The sequence below is a fragment of the Hippoglossus hippoglossus genome, chromosome 3, assembly GCF_009819705.1.
Source record: "Hippoglossus hippoglossus isolate fHipHip1 chromosome 3, fHipHip1.pri, whole genome shotgun sequence".
Lineage (NCBI taxonomy): Eukaryota > Metazoa > Chordata > Actinopteri > Pleuronectiformes > Pleuronectidae > Hippoglossus > Hippoglossus hippoglossus.
In genome coordinates, this window is record NC_047153.1 from 18,518,142 (window position 1) to 18,545,134 (window position 26,993).

At 40.9% G+C, this 26,993-nt stretch overlaps 2 protein-coding genes across 4 annotated transcripts in view; one reads left to right on the forward strand and one right to left on the reverse strand.

The window, feature by feature from the left end:
• The first annotated feature begins 1,124 nt into the window (after positions 1 to 1,124).
• Positions 1,125 to 11,368, forward strand: kctd3 (potassium channel tetramerization domain containing 3). 2 transcript variants are annotated; one of them, XM_034581479.1, is made up of 19 exons: positions 1,125 to 1,568; positions 1,868 to 1,921; positions 2,994 to 3,039; positions 3,643 to 3,716; positions 3,838 to 3,896; positions 4,463 to 4,543; positions 4,692 to 4,850; positions 5,566 to 5,656; positions 6,259 to 6,449; positions 6,574 to 6,689; positions 6,880 to 6,967; positions 7,130 to 7,246; positions 7,433 to 7,603; positions 7,770 to 7,925; positions 8,357 to 8,453; positions 8,643 to 8,836; positions 9,123 to 9,282; positions 9,476 to 9,598; positions 10,211 to 11,368. In XM_034581479.1, the coding sequence occupies exons 1-19, from the start codon at positions 1,498 to 1,500 to the stop codon at positions 10,788 to 10,790; spliced, it is 2,628 nt and encodes an 875-aa protein (XP_034437370.1). In that variant the 5' UTR covers positions 1,125 to 1,497; the 3' UTR covers positions 10,791 to 11,368. The 2 variants fall into 2 exon arrangements, with proteins under 2 accessions (XP_034437370.1, XP_034437371.1); XM_034581480.1 differs by lacking the exon at positions 3,643 to 3,716.
• A 5,372-nt stretch (positions 11,369 to 16,740) lies between these two features.
• Positions 16,741 to 26,993, reverse strand: part of ush2a (Usher syndrome 2A (autosomal recessive, mild)) — a 198,975-nt gene continuing 188,722 nt past the window's right edge. The window contains exons 84-95 of one of the 2 annotated variants that reach the window (XM_034581476.1): positions 23,662 to 23,868; positions 23,411 to 23,503; positions 22,607 to 22,752; positions 22,349 to 22,467; positions 21,763 to 21,861; positions 21,468 to 21,644; positions 20,625 to 20,708; positions 20,205 to 20,346; positions 19,908 to 19,995; positions 18,654 to 18,722; positions 17,770 to 17,973; positions 16,741 to 16,996 (exon numbers count right to left, since the gene is read on the reverse strand). In XM_034581476.1, the coding sequence (XP_034437367.1) occupies positions 16,907 to 16,996; positions 17,770 to 17,973; positions 18,654 to 18,722; positions 19,908 to 19,995; positions 20,205 to 20,346; positions 20,625 to 20,708; positions 21,468 to 21,644; positions 21,763 to 21,861; positions 22,349 to 22,467; positions 22,607 to 22,752; positions 23,411 to 23,503; positions 23,662 to 23,868 (1,518 nt within the window). In that variant the 3' untranslated portion in view covers positions 16,741 to 16,906. Of the gene's footprint in view, positions 16,997 to 17,769; positions 17,974 to 18,653; positions 18,723 to 18,787; positions 18,854 to 19,907; positions 19,996 to 20,204; positions 20,347 to 20,624; positions 20,709 to 21,467; positions 21,645 to 21,762; positions 21,862 to 22,348; positions 22,468 to 22,606; positions 22,753 to 23,410; positions 23,504 to 23,661; positions 23,869 to 26,993 lie in introns of both variants that reach the window. The other variant, XM_034581477.1, reaches the window with a different exon arrangement.

The window sequence follows — 26,993 nt, forward strand, 5'->3', positions numbered from 1 at the left end:
AGCAGAGAGGAGTTAGTGCTACAACAGGAATTAGACATTAAAATGAAAATACAGGAGATGCTCATTATTCTCTTTAACTAATGTTCAAACTGTGAGTTGTACGTTTGTTTCCGCTGTTTCAACGATGCCGTGTTATTAAAATAGTGTTAATAGCTGTTACAATTGTGTGCTCTATTTATTTATTTCACTTCATTCACTAACAAATTGTACACAGTACACCAGCTTCAATCAAGTACACAACACAATACAAGAGAGCTGATAACAACAAACCAAAACCTGAATGTAAAAAATATACATATAAAATGATAGATGCAAACAATAAATACAATGATGAATTTAAAAAACAAATAGATTTATATAACAAAAATAAATGCAAACTAATTGTACACATTACGTCAATACGTATAAACCAGTACACAACACAATACAATAGAGCTGATGAAAAGAAAAAAATTAATGTAAAACAATAAGGATAAATATTCTATTATTTTCTTTTGGTTTGTAGAGTTAAATTCAATCAAAAGGTTTATGAAGAAATAATTGATCATTTTGTTGCTTTTTATTTTTAAGTTTCATCAGCATGGCCACGAAACGAACAAGAGTTATCAATTTCATATATTATAGAATCCACTTATAAGAGATTGATTATTTTTTCTTTTATTTCCCTTCTTTATTTCAAACTGTGCAAGCGGTGACATAGATAACAATGGAATCACGTGCATAAAGGAGAAGACAATACAAAGGAACGAATCTAACGTAAAATACAAATGCAGAAAATGAATAAAATAAAAAAGAAACGTCCGAGAGTACAGTGTTTTTAAGTGATATATTATCTCTCCCCTTCATGCACAGTTTATTACATTGTCAAGCTGTGGATAAATCAAGCGCACTCATGGTTCTGATAGTGAGCAGCTCCAGGACGATCAAGATAGTTCCCCCAAGGCTAGTTTGTAAAGCAGTAGGTTTAAGTTAGGGCCTGTTAGACTATTTAAAGTGTGTTTATATATCACATACATTAGCAGTGAACAATCGAGTCAACACATTTATTAATTTAAAAAAGAAGAGTTTAACTTAGCTGTCTAATTAACGATTAAAGCCGAAGCGGAAGCTGTGAGGGGTGAACGCTCTCGCCTCGGCTGCAAACGTCTGTACAGCTGTTTTCACGTTGCTAAAATTCTGCGCAAGATATTATTCACGATGATTTACATGCGCAGCAGCGATGGTAACAGGCTCAGTGGCGGATAAAGGAGTCGCTGTGTGTCCGTCCTCTGGTTAAAAAGCTCCGTCTCTCCTCGCCCACCATGCGGAGGGTCAGCGACACAGACGCCGTCCTCACAGGTCGTGTGTGAGGGGTCTTTTATGGAAGGTGGGACGAGGGAGAGGTCGTGAGGCTGAGGGAGAGTCGGGACATCAGCTGAGCGTTAGCAAAGCTAGCTGCGACGGGTGTAACGGAGCGGCCACTTTCCCTCCGACCACCCCAGCAGGTTCGATTCCGCCATGGCCACGAACGGCAACAATTTGACGCCCGGGATGGGGGAGATCATCCAGCTAAACGTCGGCGGGACGAGGTAAGCTTCGTCCGCCGATGCTGGTCATCATGTGGGTGACGTGATCTCTGGCCACGTACATGCGTGACGGCCAAGCAGACATGGATGATCGTGGCTATTCCTTTTTATTATTCATGTGCTCTTTCTGTGTCTCACGCACACATCCACTGTGGTCTCTGTTCTAAAACTGTACACAGTGTACAGTGTGTTTTTAGACTGATGCTTCTCCTCAGCACTTTAACTCTGCATCAGTCAGTGTGGTGACTGTTCACGCCTCCTGTCACTGTGTTTGTAATACATGTACTATGATGTATTTACAGGTTCAGCACCTCCAGACAGACCCTGATGTGGATCCCAGATTCCTTCTTCTCCAGGTTGGTTTGATGTTGTTGGATCTTTAAACCAAAGCAGAGCTCTGGGCTGTTTGTGCAAGTGTCATGGTCAACTAGTGAGAAGTCACGTGCAGGCTGCTCTGTGGAATATTCAAATCTATCAGATTAGACATTTAAAAAATAGTTTTAGCAGTGTTTGGGTTTGTGTAACAAACATGAAGCTGAATATGTTTGCATAACCACATTAAGTTGTATAACACAAACATATTGCAAATCAGAATTATAATAACAATAATGATTAGAACAATCATAATAATACACTTTTTTATTTCTATTGCACTTTTCACAACAAAGTTCGTAAGACAAAATTATGAAAGTATTCAAAACAGTTTAAATGTCAAGCAACCATCAATCAAAGAGAAAAAGAAATAATGTGTTATTATAGAAAATGTTATTATCTTTATTAGTGTCTTTCTTGATTCATATCCAGCATACTGCTGATGGAAAATGTCAATGCATTACAATTATAGTCTATAGAACACAGATCATTAATAAATGTTGTTTATTTAGGTATTTAAGTGAGACTTAAATCTTGTATTTACACAGGATTCACTGCAAACATGTATCCCATGTTTTAAGAATCTTCATCTGTTTGCATGCCTTTTAGAAAAATCCTTCCCCTGAGTTATTTCGCTGTGATTCCAGCGCTACTGGGGAACACAGTGAGACAGCCAGTTGAGGCTGTGCTGACACCATGGTCATAACAAGCTCAAACACTGGAGTGAGCTCACAGTTTTACAACAGCTGACTGAAGTAATGCTTAATGCTCTCAGACTGTCTGCCAGAGCACCTGTCAGTCTGTCTCCCCCAGCTGTCTCCAGTGTGCAGCCAATGTAAAGTCAATTCTTTTAAAAAACCTTTTAATATTAGATGTTCAATAAAATATCAGCACAGATGTTTTTTTACCATCACCACTGTGCTGAGGTTATACTGTTGAGTTTTTGTTACTGTTACTGCAGGTAGTGGTAACACTGCTGGTCAGTCAAAGTGGAAATGGAGAAGTGCTTGGTTTAACTGGAGGACTGTGTGTGTGTGTGTGTGCGTGTGTTTTCAGTTTGCTGAGTGGAAGGATATCCACTCTTCGGGATGAAACGGGAGCTGTGAGTAAAGCCTTTGTCGCTTCTTATTCCAAAACTAGGACAGCGTCCGCAGGTCATGTCGACATCAACATCTAAAAATTCTCTATAAGCTTCCAGCAGATAGAACATGATGATGATGGTGTAATGATTCAACTCACTGAAATATGACACATTGCCTTAAGGTTGTCTGTTTGTGCTCAGGAACTAAAATCAGACCATTTGTGGCCATGTTGAACAAATACTGTCAATAAATCATTATTGAATTTCTTTAATCTTCAAAGTTTTGGATGATGCACTGATTTGTACTGTCACTAAAACACTAAAATGTCAGGAAGTAGTAAAACAGCCCATGGTGATATTCATTTATGTGAAATAATTAGTCACCTAATAATTGTAGCACTATTTACATGCTCTATTTCTGTTGTTGTAAAGTGTTATACATGTTTTTACACAATCAAATAAGATAATACAATGTGCTCTTACACTTTTGTCAGTGTTGGAAGACCACTAAGCAACATACACACAAGTAACTGGGGAAGTTTTTGAATCCTCACCATTTTTTTTTTATTTATGGTTAATGAAACCCTGCATTTGCATCATAATATATTTATTCCTCACTTCCAGATATTTATTGACAGAGACCCCACAGCTTTTGCACCAATTTTGAATTTTCTCCGAACCAAAGAATTGGACCTGCGGTAAGGAGCCATGACAACATTCAGAAAATATTCCTGAATGTTCATATTAGGAATACTTATATATATTGAGTTGTGAGCAGGGTCTCATGTAATACATATGCTGTTTTCTTTCTGTCTGTAGGGGTGTCAACATCAGCGTCCTGAGACATGAAGCAGAGTTTTATGGGATAACTCCTTTAGGTACGTCACTGACCGCAAACAGTTTTATGGGGTACATTCAGAGAGCGGCTGTGTTCTTGGCACAAGCACTGATGCTTAGAAATATTGTGAAAATATATGTTTTGCATACAGTACGCTCTTGTAACACATTTTGTCGTTAAGGTGAAATGTTTTCTTGTATTGTTAAATGTATTTTAACTTCAGCTACAACTAGACCAAGGTCTAAATATTAATACTGTCAATTCCGTGTTGTCTAATGTTTTACTTCCTCTTTCACAGTTTATTACTTCCCTACATTGTCTGTATATTAGGGTAATTCTAGTAATGATCACCTGATCAGTGATAGTGGTCACATACTTAACGTCATGACAAGAACAGTGGGACATACTTTACAGTGCAATACATAAACACAAATTGGAGAACAAGGGTTTGATGTTTAAATCTCATGGATCAGAAGGAACATTTTATATAGCAATAAATTAAATGATCAACAATGTTTTGGAGTAATCTGTTGCAATTTAATCTTAAAACTGCTGTGTGTATGTGTATGTGTGTGTGCGTATGTGTGTTTGTGTGTGTGTTTGCAGTGCGGCGCCTGTTGCTGTGTGAGGAACTGGACCGCTCATCATGTGGTAGTGTTCTCTTCCATGGTTACCTGCCACCCCCAGGTAATCATATGAAACTGAGCATCAGAAAAAATGGTGTAAAATAGAGTGAATGTTCGACTGATGTTTCACAGAAACGTTTCAGGACAGAAATGACCTTATTCCAAGCATATAATAAAAAAAATAATCTCAGCAAATCTTTCCCTGCCAGCCATCCCGGCCCGTAAATCGAGTGCTGCTTCAGCAGCGTCGGCTTCCTCCTCTGAAGAGCGGCCGGGCCCGAGTGGAGCAGAGGGCTTCACCCGTGTCGGTCCCCCTCCTCACCCTTCCCTCCCTGCTTCACCTGGAGCAGATGACAACCACAAACTGGGTGAGTGGCCCGGATCAACTTTATGAAGTGAAAAGATAGTTAATAATGATAATCTGTGGAATAGATATGTGTGTGTAGCTGCTAGAAATCCATTTTATTACATGTTTTTAATCTTACAATTAGAAAATCATAAAATGTCCATAGGAATATAGACCTACATCGTGTGTGTGTGTGTGTGTGTGTGTGTGTGTGTGTGTGTGTGTGTGTGTGTGTGTGTGTGTGTGTGTGTGTGTGTGTGTGTGTGTGTGTGTGTGTGTGTGTGTGTGTGTGTGTGTGTGTGTGTGTGTGTGTGCGCGCGCACACACCAATAAGACCTGGGTTTGTTTTCATGTTCACATGTGTGCAACATCTGTATGTATGTAATAGTGAGAGAGTATAGATACAAGTAGTTTATGCTTTTTCACATCTGTGTGTGTTTTGCCTTAAATGTGCATTAATGGTTCAGCTAATGTGACCTGACACATCGCTCTGATGTAGCCTAGTTTCACATCGGCCGGTTCTCTGTTGACGATGACCTCAGAGGCTGTAATGAGCTGCAGTAAACAAATACTCTGTGTCTGGCTCTAGATATTATTCGTTTTTTTTTTCAGTGATTCAGATAATCACATTCAATAATGAAATATAATGTGGAAACATAATGCAGTTATCAATCTATTAAAGAAGTGTATCAATGTGCATTTTGTCTGCTTGTGTGTTTTTGTGTGTGTGTGTGTAGGTCCCATTGTTGACCCCAGGAAGGTGTTGATTGTAGCAGGGCACCACAACTGGATCGTAGCAGCTTACGCACACTATGTCATCTGCTACAGGTAACAACACTGTCACAACACAGTGCGTTAATAAGTTTCTCATTCGATCTGTAGTTCGTTAAAGTGAGGCATTCAATTATTTAAGATTGGAAGGTGGCGTCATTATCTGTCGTATCTCAAATTTCTCATTAATTATTAATGTACTTCATCTGTACCTGTGCACTAGCTCTCATCTTAGGCTCAGTTCATGTTTAGTCAGATTAGTGACGTTTTCATTAAAGCAAGCAAACAAGGTGAGAACAAAGTGTTTTTAATGGTTTTGTGATAAAGAACAAATATCTGATCTTTTTACAGCATGGTTACGGATTGTGTTAATTTAAATATTAATTATTTGGTAATAAAAGCAGACATGAGGGGAGAAGACAGAGTTAAAGATTTATACAGGCAAAGTGCATTTGAATCAAGATAAATGTGTGGAATACAGAATAAAACCTGCAAGTCTCTATCAGTGCATACCTGCACCACCGGTGGTTGTTTAATCCGACCCACATCCAACTTCGTCAAAGCTGCTGTCCTCAACTTTGAAGTTACAAAGCACTGTATTATGGGAAATCTAGTAAAATGAAATCAGTGCAAAATATTTATGTGTGATCTCATTGCAGGATAAAGGAATCCTCAGGATGGCAGCAGGTGTTTTCTTCCCCCTACCTCGACCGGACCATTGAACGCATCGCGCTTAATGCCAAGGTGGTGGGTGGCCCGCATGGAGACAAGGACAAGATGGTGGCCGCCGCCTCTGAAAGCAACATCATCCTCTGGAGCATCCAAGATGGAGGCAGTGGTAATGAGATAGGTACGTTTACAATTTAGATCAAAAGTATGGTCCAGACTGAGAAGTTTTACGTAATGACACAGTCTCAATGTGACTCAACCTTCAATCCGCCTTCGGCTCTAAAACTCTCTCTTCACTTTCTCAGGTGTGTTCAGTCTCAGTGTACCGGTTGATGATCTCTTTTTCATTGGGAACCAGCTGGTGGCTACGAGCCACACAGGGAAGGTGGGGGTGTGGAATGCTGTCACACAACACTGGCAGGTAAGAAGACATATGTGCACGTGTGTGTTTGGATGAGACATAGATAGGTGGAGGAAGGGAGGGGTGTGGGGGGGGGGTGTGTGTGTGTGTGTGTGTAAAATGTGAAAGTGTACAGTACATAATATAAGGATGATTAGTTGAGTATTTGATCACAGACTGTGTATCACTTATCATTTGTTTTGTGTATTAGGTTCAAGATGTGGTTCCCATCACCAGCTGTGACACAGCAGGATCCTTTTTACTCCTGGGCTGCAACAATGGCTCCATCTACTACATAGGTACACACAGGTTCACAAACACACACACGTGCACACAGTGTCCGCTATCTTCTGTCTGTCACTCAGCTTATTGGATGTTAGTGAAGTCATATCTGTAAATCCCTCGTTCAAGAAAACGTGCAACAAATGAGGCTCTTTCATGACCTTCCTCTTTTTTTTCAGACATGCAAAAGTTTCCACTGAGGATGAAGGATAATGATCTTCTGGTGACTGAGCTCTATCACGACCCATCAAACGATGCCATCACCGCGCTGTCTGTCTACCTCACACCTAAAACCAGTAAGTCTTTCTCCAGGTTCTTGTTTTTCTCACTGAAAAAATTAAATTAACGCCAGAAATCGTTGCCCTTTTTTCTCCTTATCATATTGATTCAGATCAGTTTCATGTCCTGGGCTCCAGACAGAACAGACATTTTTGGATGTAACATAAGTCACTGACCTGACGCGTTTTTCTGTCTGCTGTCAGGTGTGAGTGGGAACTGGATAGAGATCGCCTATGGGACGAGCAGCGGTGCAGTGAGAGTGATCGTGCAGCACCCGGAGACAGTGGGCTCAGGCCCCCAGCTCTTTCAGACGTTCACTGTGCACAGGAGCCCCGTGACGAAGATCATGCTGTCTGAGAAACATCTGGTGTCAGGTGAGGAAGGTGGAACAGGTCCCTGCTGATGGTTGATAGGTAATAGAAGCTTAAATGCAGACTGACACTAATCTAATCACCTCTCGTGCATTGTGGTGTCGTATCTGTGTGTATAGTTTACCCGTGACTGAAATCTTGTGTGGTTGTTTGTGTTTTTCTGTGTCAGTGTGCGCGGACAACAATCACGTTCGGACGTGGACGGTGACACGTTTCAGAGGCATGATCTCCACCCAGCCAGGCTCCACCCCTCTGGCCTCCTTCAAAATCCTGTCCCTGGAGGAGACGGAGAGCCACGGGAGCTACTGCTCTGGGAATGATATCGGTGAGAGAGATAAGACGGGAGGGTTTAAGGGATTTAAATATGGAAATCGAAATGAATAGGAAAGGGGAGATATAAAGATGAAACATATTATGGAATATTTTAGGGTTTATGGACTTTTGTCAAACTGTTTGATGCTTCATGGGCTCTCGTCATTTGTGTTCTTGTATCTGTGAAGATTCTCAGTGATCCAGGTCACGGTATCTTCACAAGTTGTATAAGTGTACGTAGGCAACTGGACTTGCTTGTTCTGAACTGATGAAGCCTCTTGGATGAAAGGTGAAACGTCTTCAAGAAACGAGCAAGTCCAGTTGCCTACTTGTACAGTTTCTGAAGATTGTGCTCTTGTGTTTTCTGACACTATTCTGTAGTGGTTTATTTGAATGCTTGCTGTAAGAAGTTGAAAAAATTAGTTGGTGTGTTTCTGCTCTCAGGTCCATTTGGAGAACGAGACGATCAGCAGGTTTTTATTCAGAAGGTCATCCCGATCACCCACAAACTGTTTGTGAGGCTCTCATCTACTGGAAAAAGGTTTAATGTCATCTATCCCTCTTGATTCTATCTCTGCTCCTTTGACCTTTTGTCTTTTACAGCCACACTGGGTGGAAGGAGGGTTTGCATGATGCTTCCACTCCTAAACCTCCTGTTTTCATCTTTATTCAGGCTGTCGGCCCTTTTGTTTGACCTGTGCTGCTTGGCTGAGGTTCTTCTGTTTCTCAGGATCTGTGAAGTGCAGTCAGTGGATGGGACCACCATCTCTTGCTTCATGGTGCGGGAGTGCGAAGGTTCCAGTCGGATGGGGTCCCGACCTCGGCGCTATCTGTTCACTGGCCACGGCAACGGCAGCATCCAAATGTGGGACCTGACCACTGCGATGGACACGGCTAACAAAGGAGAGGAGAGGAAGAAAGAGGGTGAGGAAGTAGAGACTGAGAGAAAGAATGGGGAGATTGTGTGTGTGTGTGTGTGTGTGTGTGTGTGTGTGTGTGTGTGTGTGTGTGTGTGTGTGTGTGTGTGTGTGTGTGTGTGTGTGTGTGTGTGTGTGTGTGTGTGTGTGTGTGTGTGTGTGTGTGTGTGTGTGTGTGTCTGCTGTGTGTCCTTTCTTTCTTTCTTTCTTTCTTTTTTTTCTTTCTTTACTCACTCAAGACCACACTTTCCAGTATAAAATGCATTTCTTTTGATGAGATGCTGTGTGTGAACCTGCTCCTGTCCTCCTGACAGAGGCAGGTGGGCCTACAGAGGAGGAGCTGCTGCAGCTGTTGGACCAGTGCGACCTGAGCACCTCCCGCTGTGCCACACCAAATATTAGCCCTGCCCCGTCTGTGCTGCACCACACACGCCTGCGAGAGTCCTGCTCCAGGTTGGAAAGTTCACGCACACCACATTAAAGACAAATACACACTAAAGGAAACAATAGCTTCCTACAACCCGTCCTAATTCTGCATTTACAAATACATGGTTCATAATCACAATGAAAAACCTGAACAGTATCCTATCCATTCACAAGATAAACAAGTACTATTACTGACCGTCTTACTTTCTTTTTCTTTCAGTTTGCAATTACAGGCACAGGAGCCCATTCCTGAGAGTCAGGCTACTTATGCAGCTGTGCGGCCCTACAGAGAGAGCCCCCTGCTGGCCCGTGCTCGACGAACAGAGTCCTTCCACAGCTACCGGTGAAATAATATTTGTTTGACTCTCCACATACTCTTATTTCAAAAGGTTTTATTTTTTCATTTTATTGCAAATTATGCAATGAAAGACAGAACAGAAACCAGGAGCAATGCTTCAGTAACACATCATAATAATAATGTGTTTACTGTATGCTAAAGACGTTTTAAGATATCTCACTGTAAAAACATATTTTGTGGTTTATCCAGAGCAACAGGCACACTTTCTCTGGAAGAGCACATTGCTGTTAAAATTTTGAATGCCATTTTACAGCACTGTGAGCTCCACACACTAAATTCTATTCAACTTTTCATTTGGGTTGCAGCAGAATTATCAAGCAACTCCTCAAATCCTCAAAAAATAAAATGAAATAAAAGCCAGCAGCACAAGTAGACCACTATGGATTAAACGTTTTATAAAATAAATATATATATTATTTAGATACATGAACCAACCCATTAACAATGTTAGTAAAATCCTGTCTTACTGTGCATCCTCTTGTGTGCTAACAGTCTGAATACACTGCATGCATTAACACTTAATTAACACTTAATTAACAAAATGCTGAGCTGTTCTTTCCACCAGTAACTGACCTGCATCTACTTCTCCTTCCATAGAGACTTCCAGAACTTCAGCCTGAATCGGGGTGTCCTGGAGGGCACAGGTCAGACGTCAGCCCAGGGCCCCAGCCCTGTCACTGACGCCCGCCGCTCACTCTGTGACTTTGGGCCTGAGGACAGTGAGAGGAGAGCCTCAACGTTTGAGTTCTGGGCTTGTCGAACCACCTGTGCCAGCTCTAGCACGAACGTTGCGGCTTTGATTGCTGGGGCTGTTTCTGGGGTGAGGGCAGAAGGTGCTCAAGAAACTTCACGCCAACCTCCGGACAGCCCGATTCCAGGGGGAGACGTCAGAAAAAAGGTGCACCCAACGGAGGAGGGAGAGGGCGTGGGCTTCGGAGGAGATGGGGCAAAGTCAGAGGGAGGTGTGAGGAAAAGGGGAGTACTAGAAGGAGGCTTTCTAGGGAGGAAGAGGGCTCCTCCAGTTCCTCACCTCTCCTCCCTCCCCTCCGGGTCTGATGGTGGCGGCAGCGACTCATCTGCAAATGCCTCCCCCTCCCCGACCAAACTGGCCTCCTCCACCTCACCGCGACACAGGAAGCTGGCCCCTGAGCTGTCCAATCAGGACAGCAGCCTGTGACAGCGCAACAGGCCCACCTCCAATTATTCTGATCCTAGTCAGTGGAATCATTTCATGCAGGCGTCCTGTTGAACTTACTGCGTCTGACTGGATATGAAGCAGGGTTCGAGGTGTAAATGGGTAAATGATTTGTTTGTTTTGGGAGCCCACACGTAATGACAGGTTTTTCACTATGTTTGATCCCAAGGCTGAAAATCTTTTTATGTTAACATTACACCTGCACTTGAAGCGGGACATCTCACCCGGAGCGGGACTATATTTTCTGTTTGATCACTCTGGTGAAATGATTCTGTTTGTTTTTGGTGTTGGCTTTAATCTCAAAAGATCAGTGATGGGGTCAGAGCTTTGAGACAAGAGTCTGATAGAAGTGTGCCAGCTCAGTTCGGGAGAACATCTGGAATAGATAGTTGTTGTTCATGTGACAGCTGTACAAACATACAGTCACTACAGAAGGAGGTAACAGTCTCTGTGTTCTGGTATTGTGAAGGGTGTGTAGCGGCCTTTTTGGTTTGACGCACAATCAGGTGTCAGGCCACAGATAAGACTAAATCCATTAAGTCATCAAGGTTCATTAAAATGAAAAAAGATAGTACGGCACAGTACTAGTCACAGAACAGGGTTTTTTTATTCTATCTGAGGAGAGTGTAGCTTGTGAGATCATTAAACAGCTACACAATAGAAGCAAGAAAGATACACCCCTTGTTCTTTTATCAGATTTGTAAAGTGTTGGCATTCATACTCTGGTACGAATGACTGACCTTTAACAATTTAAACACAAAGCATCCAGATTCAAACAGAAGTCACATGAAACATTTCTTGAGATCTTAAAATAACAATTATTTTTCATTCTCGAGAAATCTGTCGTGTTCTTTTTGAATTTATTTGTTCGTCTACAAAATAACAGATCTTATTATTAAACTATCCAGTACACAATGATATAAAACACGAAAAAGATGCACATCCTCACATTGGAGAAGCTGCAACCAGCAAGTTGCTGAAAAGTTCATCATCTCTGACTACATGTGCAATTTGTCGTACCCTCGCCAGAATCCTGGCAGCTACTTGAATCGATATGTCCCAAAAATACACAACAGTTATTGTTGACAGAGCAGTGACAGTAGAAGTGAACAGACAGCGAGCAGTGAAGTCAGCTTGTGGCTCCATCACGCAGTAAAACCTCTTTAGGTTTGTTATTCGACAGCTCAGTGACAACTATGCAACAGTGGAGTTATGATGCACGACAGCTAAAACAGACATGAAGTCACGAGGATCGCCAAATAGTGAGACTCATGGATGATGACCTGAAAAACAATGAATCCTCAAACCTGCTTTTCACTGCAGCTGGTTGTTTAACTTGTTTATTATTAACTGGCAAACTGCTTATTGTTGTAGCGACGAGCATCACACTCTGCAAAATGTGACATTTACAGTACAGTCCAACAATCTGAGGCATTTAATACAATATTTGTAAACTGGAAAACAAATTGGTGGCACACAACTGAAACCTCATAAACTGATTTTTCCATTGAAGATGCCAGAGTAGCACTAACACTGACAGCGATCACCTTTAGGTACTTTTTAAATTGGAACAAATTCTGTTTTCAATGCTTTATGGTTTTTATGTGACCCTTTTCTTATATATCTTAACAGAGAAAAATCATTTGGTGCATGCTTTACACCTCTGCTCATAGTTCTTATAGTGGTGCCTGCACAAGATTACACTTATTATTATTTATATATTTTTTTACAGTATCACAATATAACTACACTCACTACAAGGACCTACACTACATCACTTTACTCCCTGTTTTAAAAATCTTTAATGTGTCTTGTTTTGGACGACTGTTGCAGTGCCTTATTTGTGTGACAGTTATTGGTTGAAAAGGATTCTGACCAAAGGCTTGTGATGATGGAGCTCCTAGTGGAGCCACAAATGATAGATTAATACCAGGTCAAATCAGGTTGGTGATCATTTGAATTAAGAGGCATTAGGTATCTATTGGAAACAATCCTGGAGGACGCTCTAACTGGAAGCTCCTCCTCTTTTCCTCTGGGGAACTTTAATCTCCAGCTTGTTCTTGGAAAGGTAAAACAGTGTGTATGTAAGAGACACAAGTAAAGCACCTTGGTTATATAGTAGTAGGCTTGAAGGACTGGATAGTACAAATTAAAATGACAGCAACCTTTATTTGGCGGTGAAGCTGTTTCTTTCCTGTTCCAACATGTTGGATCCAACATAAGACTTCCACTTCCTGTTTGTGTGGATTAAGTTACCGAAACCCAGACCAGCTCCTGATTTTTGGTACTTTGTTAGAACTGTGTGGACAACATGCTGTAAAAAATACATGACGATAAAAAAAGATAGATATAATTAGAAAAAACTTCCTGAAATGTTAATTATAATTTGCCAAATCGAGCAGCTATTTAACCTCATTCATTGTGTCTCATTTCAGTATAAAACATAAACAGACGTCATCGTCAATGCCTGTACAAACACGTGCATTTTGATATAACTGTGCAGAAAGTAGACAAACATATTCAAGACAAAGTCCTAACATGGATGCATTGATGTGTGTTGATACACTGTTGTTTGTCATATATATATATATTGTGAATAATCATATCCATGTATGATGCCTATATTGATATTACCCTGCTATTGGACCTTACTGCGTTTGCACTTGCACTATTTAGACTAATATTAAAGTAACTTTCTATTGTTTATTTTATATAAAATATAAAGTTAAAAGTGTGTTTCAGCACATAACTGAGTGTCCTCTGAAAACATCTTGTGTCCTCGGTCGTCCCTCGTTTCCTCTCTGGCTGTGTTTACATTACATGATATCACATTACAGCCAGCTTAATGTGAGCTTACATATCTGGATCTGGACATCACTGTGTGTGTGTGTGTATGTTAGAAATGCTGCATTATGTTATAATGTTTTGTTGGTTCATTGCCTTTTTATTGCCTACAACACTGATTCTAATGTTTTATTTTACAATGTGTAGACTGGAATGGTTTACTTTTTCTTTTCTTTTTTTAAATAATAATTATCATGCATGTTTTAATACATCGTGTAGAACAACAAGACCAATTGTTCTGTGATAATTAACTTTACTCCAGTTTTCCAGGTCAATGTTATCAACCACAGATGAATATTAATAGAAAACATAAATTAAAAAACATATTTGCGATCTGAGATATGTCAACCTTTGAAAACCGTGTGTCTGATGACTTGACAATTAATTCAAACAAACTTATCAATGCTAAATATTAATAATTTAAAAAAAAGTTACAGCTGTTTATGTTGAACCTGCAGTTTCACCTTTAAATCTGGACGCAGTAATAAGACAAACAGGTTGAATGAGGTATGAGGTGCTGCCAGTCATTGCTGAGTTGTTAGCACCTGGTTTGTGGGGATCACTTGCCAAAGTGCACAATCTTTGTTTTGTTAGCGTGTCACATAGGTGTGTGTGTGTGTGCGTGTTTCCCCAGCGCTTTCATTTCACTAACCTTCTCATTCAGACAGTCTCCTCTCTGAGACGCCGTCTGTCGTCATTGTGATTTATGAGTTTAATAAAACCCTGTGTGTGTGTGTGTGTGTTAGTGTGTGTGTGTGTGTGTAGCTCAGGGCCATACTGTCCCTTACAATCACTCCACAAGCTCTTTTCACAGCCTCTCCCTCTCTCGGTGGCTGACAATAGCTGTGAATGTGGCTGTGAATGTTTTAGAAGTGCCCTTGTCAGACTGGCGTCCTTGAGCGGAGGCAGGGTTGTTACTGCCAGTTTTTTAATTTCAAACTTGCCTCGACGCCCCCTCGAGGGACGCAGGAGCAAAACTAAACTACAGCTGCAGAGTTTCGACGCAGACGCGGGCCCCTCTGTGTGTTGGTGCTGGTGTGGGATTGTGCTAACTGGAAGTAGCTGTGCAGCTGATGGCACATATGTGTTTTACAAACTCAACACATGAGCTTTGTGTAGCATTCAACTCTGTATTCCTACTGTTTGTAATAATGTGTTATAACAAGTGTAATCTGTTAGTTACAGCAACACAATGCAACTTTTTCACCTTAAATTGCAGCAGATGAGTTCGATGATGCACCGACTTTGAATTTGAAGAAAGGTGCATCAATTCCCACTCCTCTGTTCTTACTTTATGTAACTTTGGTGAGCGAGTGTGATCTCTGTTCATCTGAATTGTTCAAACGTAATGCCGAACTATAGATCAGTTAAAAAGACTCATTAGAAACCAACCAAACTTTTAAAATATGAAGAATTCTAGACAGAGTTTGGTGTATTTGTTACAGCGGCAGCTCTTCTGGTTCAGGAAGCCGGGGATCATGGGTAATATCCAGCATGCAGTTGTGTTTCAGCTCAGTGAGAGGGACTACGCAGTCAGAGCTCCCATCAACAGAACAGAATCTATCTTTACATGTGGCTGCAGAGGGCGCTGTTGCCCAGTAAAAGTTACATTGTGTTGCTTTAAATTTCTTAAGCTCGTCTGTTCGTCACTCCTACACACACACACTAATGCAAATCGTTCACCTGTTTGTGTAAAACATAGCTTCCATCATTGTTTTTCTACAACTGAAATTAATATTTAAACCACAATAGCACAATATTACTCGTCACGGAAAAAATGTTCATGTATCACTCGTGGAGTTTTGGTCCTTTATCATTTTGATGCCTTCTCGTCCCTAATGAACTAATTTTATTATTCATGGCTTGAACATGGACATGATGTGTTTTGTGTCTTTTATTTTGACATGCTGCTTTTTAAATATTAATGTCTCTGTTCACAATGGAGTAAAAAACAATATTACACATCTTCAAGTTGTCTGTGGCTCTTCTGTTAAACTGTAATAGGACACTGGCCTCATTTTCATACCGTAAAATTGAAAATGTGGAAAATAAATGTGCACGTTGTTCTAGAAAGGTATAGGAGAGGTGACAGCAGCAGAAAAATGACGCAGAAAACAGCATTTTCTTGAACATTGGTCATTATTTATCATTTCCCAGAAAAACAAGAACATTGATCAATGAACCGTCTATAAATAAGACATTAAATAAATAATACTGCCAGTGTAAAAAAAGAAAAGGTTCTATAACAATCAGCTTGAATTTTGTACAGAAAACATGCAAACCCATCAACATTAGACAGAATCTCATCATCCTGCCCTGATAAATAATCTACAATGTTGAGACCCAACCTGCGGAATCAAGATATTAACAAGTGTTTTCTTGAAAAAAAAAAAAGGCTGCAGGCGACACACAAACAACTCTAGATTCTAGACATTTAGCTTCACTACAAAGCTTGACTTCATTATGTCCACTACTTTCTAAAATTCAATGTAAACTGTACGTCCACAACTGATCACTTAAAATCTCAGAATGGGCTTTAAAGTCAGGTCACATAATCACAACAATCAGACGGCACATCTGTGATTCCCAGCCACATTTCAAACGTTAAAAAAAAACATTAGTTGGCATTTTTCTTTATGTCACCAAGGCCATTTGCTTCGTTACATCTAAAGGACGACTGCTGCACATCATGTTGAAGCTTTCTAGGCACAACAGCTGGCTGAAGCACAAGAGGCGAGAGGCGACTGAAATCTGTGACATGAAGTCATTTCTACAATCTGGTTTGATTCTCAACAATGCATCTGATCTTTCTACATTTTTTAAATAACAAAACCACTAACAGTTGGCAAGCAGAGATAGTGAATCATATTAACACCCTGATCATTCAGTTAAAGAGCTGTCATTCATTTAAAGAATGCTCTGGTTATCAAACTGAGCAGTTTCAGATATAACACTTTTAGGAATATAATCCACACACACACACACACACACACACACACACACACACACACAGTTGGTTAAAATTAGCTGTTTCATTATGGTTTAAGATGAATTCTGCAGTAAAACAGAAACTAAAAAATGATCCTAATTTATTCCTTGTAAATGTCTTAATAATTTTCACACTTCCAGGTCCTGTTAGAGCTCCTGCCCGTCCTCCGCTAACACTGACTCACATGAATGATTGTTTTACTGTCTGGGTTTGAAACCAGTTCTGGATTGTGGCTGTGATACCTGGATAGATGAAGGATGGTGTCTTACAGATGAGTGTCAGTGAACATGGTGTGTTCCTTTTTCACAGAACTTAAGGCCTTGATGGCGTCCACGAACTCATCCTCCTCCCCGTACTGAAAGGAAATAGTCAGTCACAGGACTGGAGTCAGTGAAAAGGAGACAGAGAGCATTTTCCACTGTAGATATTTTGATTGTACATATTCTTTGAATGCACGGTGTAGTTCACTTCAGATGCTTTGTCCCTCTGGGGCCAGACTAAATCAGCTTGTGTTAAACATGAACAGAATAACATAATACAGCGTGATGAGGCTAACTGATTAAATGTTGAAATATAGTATTTTGATCAGACCTTACTCTCACTTGTGTTTCTTTTTTGGGGGTTTTATGGAAGTGTGTCTGGAAATTAAATGCTTCATCTACCTTTGTATAAAACATCTCGAGGTGACTTTTCTATAAAATATCCTGGAGTTAAATCTTGTGGAAAGAAAATGTACATTTATTGGATTCTCTGTGAATTAGAAATGCTCTGCTTCTTAAAAATCTGATCTGCAATGAAAATTAGCTCTTTTAGATTCTGTCTTTAGATATTTAAAATATATAATCTATACTCTCTCTACTCTTTCCCTGATTTACTATTATATGTCCGATTTTCTCTTTTATACTAATATGTCACCTGTATTGAGGATATTACATGTTTTGAATATTTCTTTTTTTCTTCGTATGGGTATGTTTTCATATGATCTATTACTGGTTTCTACCCACACATATTTTTAACATTATTGATAGTAAAAGAGTCCCTTTGGGGTGACACTGCTGCTTGTGACATGGAGCTACTCTACTGTAATGATAATTTCAACATAAAATGTAAACATATTTCCTTCCTCACCAGCCCAGAGTCAAGTCCCAGTGTGCTGTCCCAGTTTCCCTCCTCCTCTATCATCAGTGACTTCATGTCAATCAGCTGGCTGACGCTGCGGTGCAGGGAATGCTGGGAGTAGGCTTGACTGAGGTCTGTTTGGCTGGGGACCCGCAAGACAGACATGGGGCTGAACCGTGAGCTGCTGCCGATGATCTTTGTGTCTGTCAGGCCCTGAGGGACAGATTTATTACTGTTGTTAACACAACAACAAATTAAATGTGGTGAGCAGTTGTGTGAGGTGAATATAATCTGGTTTATGAGATAAAACATGCAAAACCCTGCGATTCCAACCAACACATTATTCTATTTCTTCAAACAAATAACAAAACCAGATTCAAAGCTCAAATACATTTAGGTAACACACAGCACAGACTCTTGATTATTTTACCTAAACAGGAAAACATCTCAAATCTAAATAAAATATAACACTTCATATTATTACATTTGATTTTAAATTTGTATTAGGTGCCATTGTCATGACATTAACAATCAACAGGGGGCACTACTCAACAAGGACTGGACCTTTAGACGATACAGGAGAGGGAGTCAATCCTCTTCTTTTTTAAATTTTCTTATTATTGTTCATGAATAAACAAAAATATATGGGAAAAAAACCAACCACTGTATTTGAATCATTAATTTCATAATATCTAAGATTAATTCTCATACATCTTCCTGTTCTCACTAATGTAAAAAGAAACCATGTGACTTGTCTGGTTCATTCTAACCCTTTATCAGTGTGAGAAATACACACACACACACACACACACACACACACACAAAAGCATGCATGTACACAAACAAGTGAGACATGCGGAGGGAAGCACCCGGACGAACTCACAATCTCATACCTCAGTGTACACAGTGTAGCTTTTAAGCATAACGTTGCTGATCTCAACACAGTCTGCTACAGTATCAAACTGCAGGGGGACAATAAAATAAACGTTTAGGGTTCGGACAATAAAATAGCAGGAAATAATCTTACTGTGGGGCGATCGGGGAGGAGCACAGAGCCGGGCTGATGTTTAGAGCACAACTCAGTACAGGGCCTCTGAGAGACAGAGAGAGAGAGAGAGAGAGACAGAGAGAGACAGAGTGAGAGAGCACAACAGAGACAGAACAAGAGAGTGTGAGAGAGAGAGAGAGACAGAGAGAGACAGAGTGAGAGAGCACAACAGAGACAGAACAAGAGAGTGTGAGAGAGAGAGAGAGAGAGACAGAGAGAGAGAGAGAGAGAGCAAAAGAGACAGAACAAGAGAGTGTGAGAAAGAGAGAGAGAGAGAGAGAGAGAGCAAAAGAGACAGAACAAGAGAGTGTGAGAGAGAGAGAGAGAGAGAGAGAGAGAGAGAGAGAGAGAGAGAGAGAGAGAGTGGTATATTTTGAAGGAGAGTTAAAGGAAAGATATAAAGAAGAAAAATAGATCAAGGAAGATTTACAGAGAATGAAAAAGAGCAAAAAAGCGAAAAAATTGAAGGAATCCCAAAAAATATAATATGGGGAAAAACAAATCGAGCCATGAAAAGGAAAAAATACATAAAATATGCAGGTAGTATTGTTTGAGCAGCAGTTAATGTTAGTTACTGGTAATGGATTATTTGAGAGACAAAATACAATGATGTCTGTATGCTCACTCATGCTTCTCTTTGTTCTCTTCTATTGTTTTGTTTTGGTCAGGGACCAGATGTAATGTGGCCTTTGGCTGAGACTGATTTGCAGCCCCTCACTAATCATCTAAAAATTGAGGTCAAAACTAATATTTTGATCAAACAGAATCAGCATAAAAACAACAAGAAACCAATATATGTGTAAATTAATTCTTCAAACAGCTATACAGTAACAGTTGTTGTTTCAGCCCCCTCTGGTGGAACTAGGAATGACAAAAAGGATATTTTAAATGTGTACTATCTGCAGGAAAAGAAAACGTTTGATTGAGAAACTTACTGAAATCAAATGAAATACTAGTGAAACAGTGTCATTTATTCTTCTAGTTCATCTTCCCTCTCCTGGAGCCTAAACTTTCATCCTCTGTAACCCTGACAACCTACTGTCTCTGCTGTCTCCCCCTTTAACCATCTCATCACTCTCTCTTTCTTTGCTCCTCTCACCATGTACGTCTCTCCCCCAGACTTCCTGGTCTTCTGAAGCATGACCAGCGGAGGGCGCTCTCTGGCTGATGGATTCTTCCTCAGGGCTCTGGAGGGGAGAAAATAAGATCAACGAAAATCAGCCTTTTGTTCTTGTTCAAACTAACTTGTCAGAGTTGTTACATGGAATGAGTTGCATAAATTACAGTTTTATTAGTGCAGCTTAATATGAACACCTGCAGAGTATTTGACAAGAAATTCCATTCTATTCTATTCGTGCCATAACCCTTTAACATGCCACACACTACATTACAATACCTTTGCAGCACTAGGCCCAGCAGTATTGCCAACAGGAACAGACCCAGCAGTGATAAAAGCAGGATGAACCACAGCTCGGAGTAAAAAGGGCTGGCTGACATGCTGACGCTCTCTTCACCACTTTCTTCAGGCTCAGGAGGACCTGCAGGGGGGGAGAGGAGGAGAGGGGGAGAGAGGGAGAGGGAGAGGGAGAGGGAGATATATATATATATATATATATATATAGAGAGAGAGAGAGAGGTGGAAATAAAACACGAGTTAAACGAATTTCTGAACATTTAGCATTTTTGTTTAATAGAAAATATAGAGTAAGGTTTGATTCTTTACTTGGGATTGACTCTAGCAGTGTGTGTGTGTGTGTGTGTGTGTGTGTGTGTGTGTGTGTGTGTGTGTGTGTGTGTGTGTGTGTGTGTGAGTTACCGAGGCCTGTGGCAGGGCTGTATCTGATGGTGGGAGTGCTGGCACTGCCGCTGTTTGTGGTACACGTCACCTGAAACGACAGAGCTGAGAAGAAAAGAGCGAGAGAGAGAAAAATTAAGTAAAAGGATTAAGAATTTAGGTTAAAATAAAGATAGAACATTGTTAGGAGTCGACGACTCGACAGCTTTCAGTCCTCTGTGAAGGTGCAAATAAACACAAAAGGAAAACATCTGATGGAAAACAGGAGAGAGAGACATATAAGTATTCTCAGCTGCAGCTCAATCTAACATATAACTGTATTTTGAAAAATGCTATATAAATGAAGTTTATTATAATATTATCATCAGTGATGTAACTCCCAAAACAATGAATCTCAATGATCAATATGAAAGCCGATCGAATGAATTCTTATATTATTGAGGGACGAAATTTGTGACTCAACTTAAAAACACTCTCAAATGTGATTTACGATATAGGTTCATGATATTAGAAGCTTATTGGCCATAACTGTTACATGACCTATGTACTGGTCTGGCAAAGCTAATTAATTCAAACAATATTTCATCCTTTAATGGTAACCGTGCTAATGCTTAAGGACTGGAAGGAGTTAATCAATCATATTAAGCAAAGTTGGATGCTTCGGGGTCACAGTGTAGTTATATCTGTGTTTATATGTGGAGTATATTTCATGTTTATGTGTTTACTTGTTACAGTTGCTTTAGTTGACAGCAGCAGCACATACAGCCTGTGTATTTCTCTAACTGTATTATCCGTCTTTTGAGGTGGAGAACATGTCCATGATGTGTGTACATTTGTGTGTATTTGTCGTGTGTGTGCTCTCACTTTTCTGTGATGTGCGTGGAACATGGAGATAGCTGTAGAAGCCGGTATAGACCCTCAGCCGGCTCTCAGTCACACTGTACTCCTTCAGGTATCCGTTGAGGGAGAAGGACCCCGCCCAGTCGAGCCAAATGACTGTCAGGTTACTGTCCACAGAGAACGGAGACACGTACTGGGGGGCTGGAGGGAGGGAGGGAGAGAGATAGGGAGGAAGGGGGGGAGGAGGGTAAGAGAAACTTTGGATGTGATTTCATGTCTGGTGACCTGTGAGGGCTGGGGGATTTCATGAGTCTGATACCTTCACTGAGTGTGGTGACAGTCGTCCAGTTGGAGGCGGTGCTGCCCATGTTGTTGAAGCAGGCAGCTCTCAGCTCATAGGTGGAATACGGCTGCAGACCTGCACAGTTTACATGTGTTTATTCATAAAGAACATATAAACACATGAAAACAACCAAGTACATGTTACATGGTGGAATAAGCTTTGATCCTACTTTGATGAAGGCTACAGTTCTACTGTTATTCCTCTTTAGAAAGCTTGGTTACATTTGTCTTCATAGACGCCCTGTTGGATTTAGTACATCCTGTGCTCTCTATTATTAAGGAGTCACTCACTACTGTGAATCCTGACTTTACTGTGTGTAAACCTTTTATTGTGTTATTCTGGTCATTGTTCTTTTTACTTATGTCATCCCGTCTTTTATGACTTTTTATGACAGCTTTGGTACATACGCTAATATTTTTTACTGTTAAGTGTGTCAGGACATCTTGGTGTCATCAGTAGACAGTAAATAAAGATGGACGATGTGTCTTCTCAGCCCAAAATATCCCAGATACAAACGCTGCCATCTTGTTTATTTTTGTACTTGACATTAAAATTAACTTACCTGTTACATTGTAGCTTCGCCTTTTGCCAAAGTAACAGATTTCAACTGGTGCTTCAGTGCATGGGAGGGGGACCGGCTGGGGGGGCTGCGGACACGGTAATCTGAGATGTAGCTCACAGCTGGAAACAGAGAGAGAGAGAGAGAGAGAGAATGGGTGGGTGGGTGATGAAGATAATTATAGTTATAATATTGACAATAACACTAATGAAACTAATAACAATGATAATACTGATAATCCCTCTAATTTCGTTTCCTCACCTCTCAATAACGCCATTAGGCGCCAGGGGCTCGTCCCAGTCCAGCTGAACGGAGCGGGAGGTCAGTGTGACGGGACGAGGAGGGGGCTGGTGGGCTGGGGGTGCAGCCAAGGTGTGGAGCGCACTCACAGGACCCTGACTACAGCACTGGCAGATGTTCAAATCAGACATTTTAGCTACAGTATTATTGAATGTACAACTACAGTATCCTGGCAGAAGTAATAAAGAAAAACAATAGACACAATATGTGCCCTTACGTTTATTACAGTATAAATGTTACTATGAAGGAAAACACACACAACTGCTTAAATATGACTTAATATAACTATTACTAAAGTGGAGGTACTCTTCTTCTACCTAAGTAGCTCATGGACGAGCTCCAATATATGGTCAATTCTTTCTTTACCAGAAGGATGTGACTGCAAACCACACCTGTAAACTAGAGTGTGGATACCTGACCTGAGTCGGGCCGCGTTTGGGCAAACATTTTGAAATGATATTTGGGCTTCAGTCAGGTTCGGACACAAAAAACAAAAAGCCTGTCGTGTTTGGTTGGGCTCAGTTAGTTTTCTCTCTGGCTTGGATTCAGACAAAAAATTGCATCCAGAGTCGCACTCTAATGTAAACTGAATATCCCATCAATCCAACTATATAAAAACTAATTTTTTACTCATTTGGAAATACTAGTGCAGCACACAATGTTTCCGAAATAAGACCAGATAAAATATTACTTTCATGAACAGGTACAGCTGTGTATATAACTTCAGAACATATTGCAAACCACCCTGCATTCTAGTGCTACTACCTGATAACAGGTGCAGGCCTCCACTCCTACCCAGTACTGGGTGTAAGGCTGTAAACCATGGAGAGTCTGCTGATGGGATGTTCCCTCTGAGAGCTGCAAGAAGATGATGGTGAGGTAAGTTTATATTTGAAGTCTGTAACCACCAGGGAGGATGAGGATATAGCAGGATAGGAAGAGGGAGTGATCACAGAAACAGGAAGAGAAGACAGAGATGACTCCTCAAAACCTAGTACGAGTGTTATGTTATTTACCAGCGTGTGGTTTTTGTGGCTCAGTGAGAACACCCTGTAAAGGCTAATAATCCCATTGGGTCGAGCTGGAGGATGAATGACCAGTACTGCTGAGGTGGCTGAAACACGCAGGAAAATGGGTGGGCCTACACCCTCAGGTGGAGCAGGTCCCGTCCTCCCATTGGTCCACGGACTGTCGGTGCGACCGGCTGAATTCACTGCCCACACCTGTTGGTCAAAACCTCATATGAGTCCATAATATCATGAAGTGACAGGAAAACAATGCAGAGGGGACAGAAAGTGAGAGTCAGAGAAACTTTTATTTCCTCTGTCACAAGATTTAAGATTTATGAAGTCTTAATGATGAAGACTTCTCTTAATTACCCAGCATCCACCAGACCAACAACAGGATAGAAGCCAATTCATTGGACCATCCATCAAAACCACCATCAGCAGTGAGAGCAAAACCTTTTCACCATGCAACCCAACACCAACATATCTGGCATGACAATTACTTTTCACCTTCATCAAGGAGTTATTCATTCACACACACACACACACACACAAACACACGCACACACGCACACAAACGCACACACACAGTAATCTTATTTACGTGCTTGTGTTGGGTATAATTAGAGGGTGTACACAGCACAGGGTCAGGCAGGGTGGAGATTTGCATGTGTAAGTCATCTGTAGCCTGTCAGAAGTGGTGCGGAAGGCAGATGGATGGGTCCGAGCTCTCGTCTTGAAAGTGTGTGTCCGTGTGTTTGCGGTTTATTGTTTGTGGCCGTGATCGCGAACTCTGCGCGTGCATGCATGTGCTCGAAAGTGTGTTAAGAGTTGAATTAACCTCAATAATAGTCAATTAGGCCGTGATCAATCAGACTGATTGATCTAAGTGACAGCACAGATGGACAGAGACGGGAGAGGGGGAAGAAGAGGGGGAGGATGGAGAGAGTGGGGATGGTGAGGAGGAGGATGGGAGGAAGATTAGACAAGACGCAAAGAGAGAGATCAGGAATCTTTTTATAATTTTCATTAATGAATTTACACTGAGATAGTTTTAGTTCTGCAAATCAGATTATGTTGAAACTGTGCATGTTGGTTAGACAGACGACACAAGTACAAACTATTTGACTTTAGTGGGTGGTGGTTTATATTTAAAAACACATCAACCACATTGGCTTGATCTCTATTGTATTATTATGACTTATTGTACATAAATATCTTTACACTTAAAGTTGATTCTGATGCTCTTTAAGATGCATATAAATCTATTCCAACAGTCTGAACAGTTGTGACACAGGACCAGGATCTGATTAGTTATATAAGAGACCAAACCTATACAGAATATTCTGAGGACAGTAGGCATCGGGTATTCGGTGAACCCAGGATGTGTTCTGAGCTCCATCAATTCATAAATTATTATTATTTTTTTTTTTATCAGAAAACAACTTTGATGGTTGAAATAAAAGTTTCTGTCGTTTCAAAAAAAAAATGTATTCAGCATCTTGATTTTTGGGTCATTGTCTATATTGTTATGTGGTGGATGAAGAAAAAAAGAACGGGAGGGGGGGTGGGGGGTGGCAGGAAGAAGAAGAATGAGGGAAAGAACAGGTGCCTGTGTAAGTGAGAAGGAGGGGGAGAGGGATTGAAAGGAAGAGGGTACGTCAGGTAAAGGGCATCCTGTCACTCAGATGAGAAAAGGTCAAAGTGTGCAGCGGATAACAGAGAAGCGAGATGAGCCCACAGTGTTTGTACGAAAAAAAGTTTACTATTGAAACATATATTTGTCATCAAACTATCGTTGATTATGGTCATAATACAACACAAATATGAAGTTTAGGTGATTCTGGCCCCTAAATAACAGAGATCTGAGTTATATTTTTTGTTTGTAGGTGTATGTATGTTTAATAATTAGTTCAACAGTAATTATGTCAACTACGTCTTGATTGTAACCTTTGATCAACAAGCTATTGTTGTTATTGTAATCACATTAGCAGAACATTAAAGGCACGGATCCCTTGTGAAGGGCACAACATGTCTAGTTAAACATCCTGAGGAAAAAGTGAATCAGCATCAGGTGAAATAAAAGTTTTATACAACACACATCATGTGGCTTTTACACAAGAACTCTGACTTGACTTGTTGCTTTAAAGATTTTCAATTACATTTGCCTCTGCCATCATAAAAGTTATAACTTGCAGCAATAAAATATTTCTACCCAGCGACAACCATGTTCTTCCCCTGGTAGCAACACGGTTTAAACCCCAACATGACGCAAGGCTGTGGGCTTGATTAAGAAGTTTGTGGCACACAGACCAAACACAGAGAAAAAGTTCAAAACTAAAGTCAGCCCAGATCACCTTGCCCTTGATCCAGCGCTGAAAGGTAGAACTCATCTCTTCATCCTTATATCATCGACAGACATTTTACTGCTTTCTCTCCGCTCCTCTCCTATTGGGCCATGATTTGGCTTATTAGACACAAAATAAAAATATACCCTGTTAGCTGCTATGGCAGCGAATGAGCCACCATGGCAACAATCCACTACAGGAAACTTCCAGACAGTATTCCAGCCTTTTTATTGGACGCCCGGACTGCGGACTTGATTTGATAGGCCGACACAGCTACTTGGCGGGTGCATCTACTTGGGGTGAAGGGGCTAAGTTGTGTGAAAGTGGGCAGTAATTAAAACCAAGCATAAAGCTGTCAATAGGAGCTTATGACCCAGTGTAATTAGCCTAATATGATTTCTCTCTCTGCACTGTGGTGTGCTAAACTGAACTGACTTATCGTCCTTGTGTATGCCTGAAACATGGGGAGAGAAAGGATGTGAGCCAGAGAGGAACACAGACAGATTAACAGCTAAATAAAAATAAAGCCGGGCAGATAGATCGCTCTGTAGATGGACAGATTCACTGAGAAAATATAACGTGCTGCTTCAAAATAGCAAGGAGAGTAACTTCAGTGTTTACAGTTTCTTCACTTCACACGTATGTTGACCTGCACACACACAAACACGCTGTGTACACACGTGATCATGCACAACATACACATACCAGCACCTTGTCCACGTACCCCACTGGCAAAGCCTCAGGGGACGTGTAGCGGTCACCATTAAAAGGTCTTTCCAATACAAGCTCTGTTACCATGGGGGCTAACAGTTAATTCGATTGGCTGGCTGGTAATCAGGAAGTGGGTGCTCTGAGGGCTCAGTGATTAATGGCTCTGTTGCCCGCCCGTCATCTCCCAAAGCTCCTCCCTCCCTCCCTCTGTCATAAATTAGGACCCTCGTAAATAAAGACGGCACCACAATCAGGCAAACTCAATCAATTACACAGGTTCTC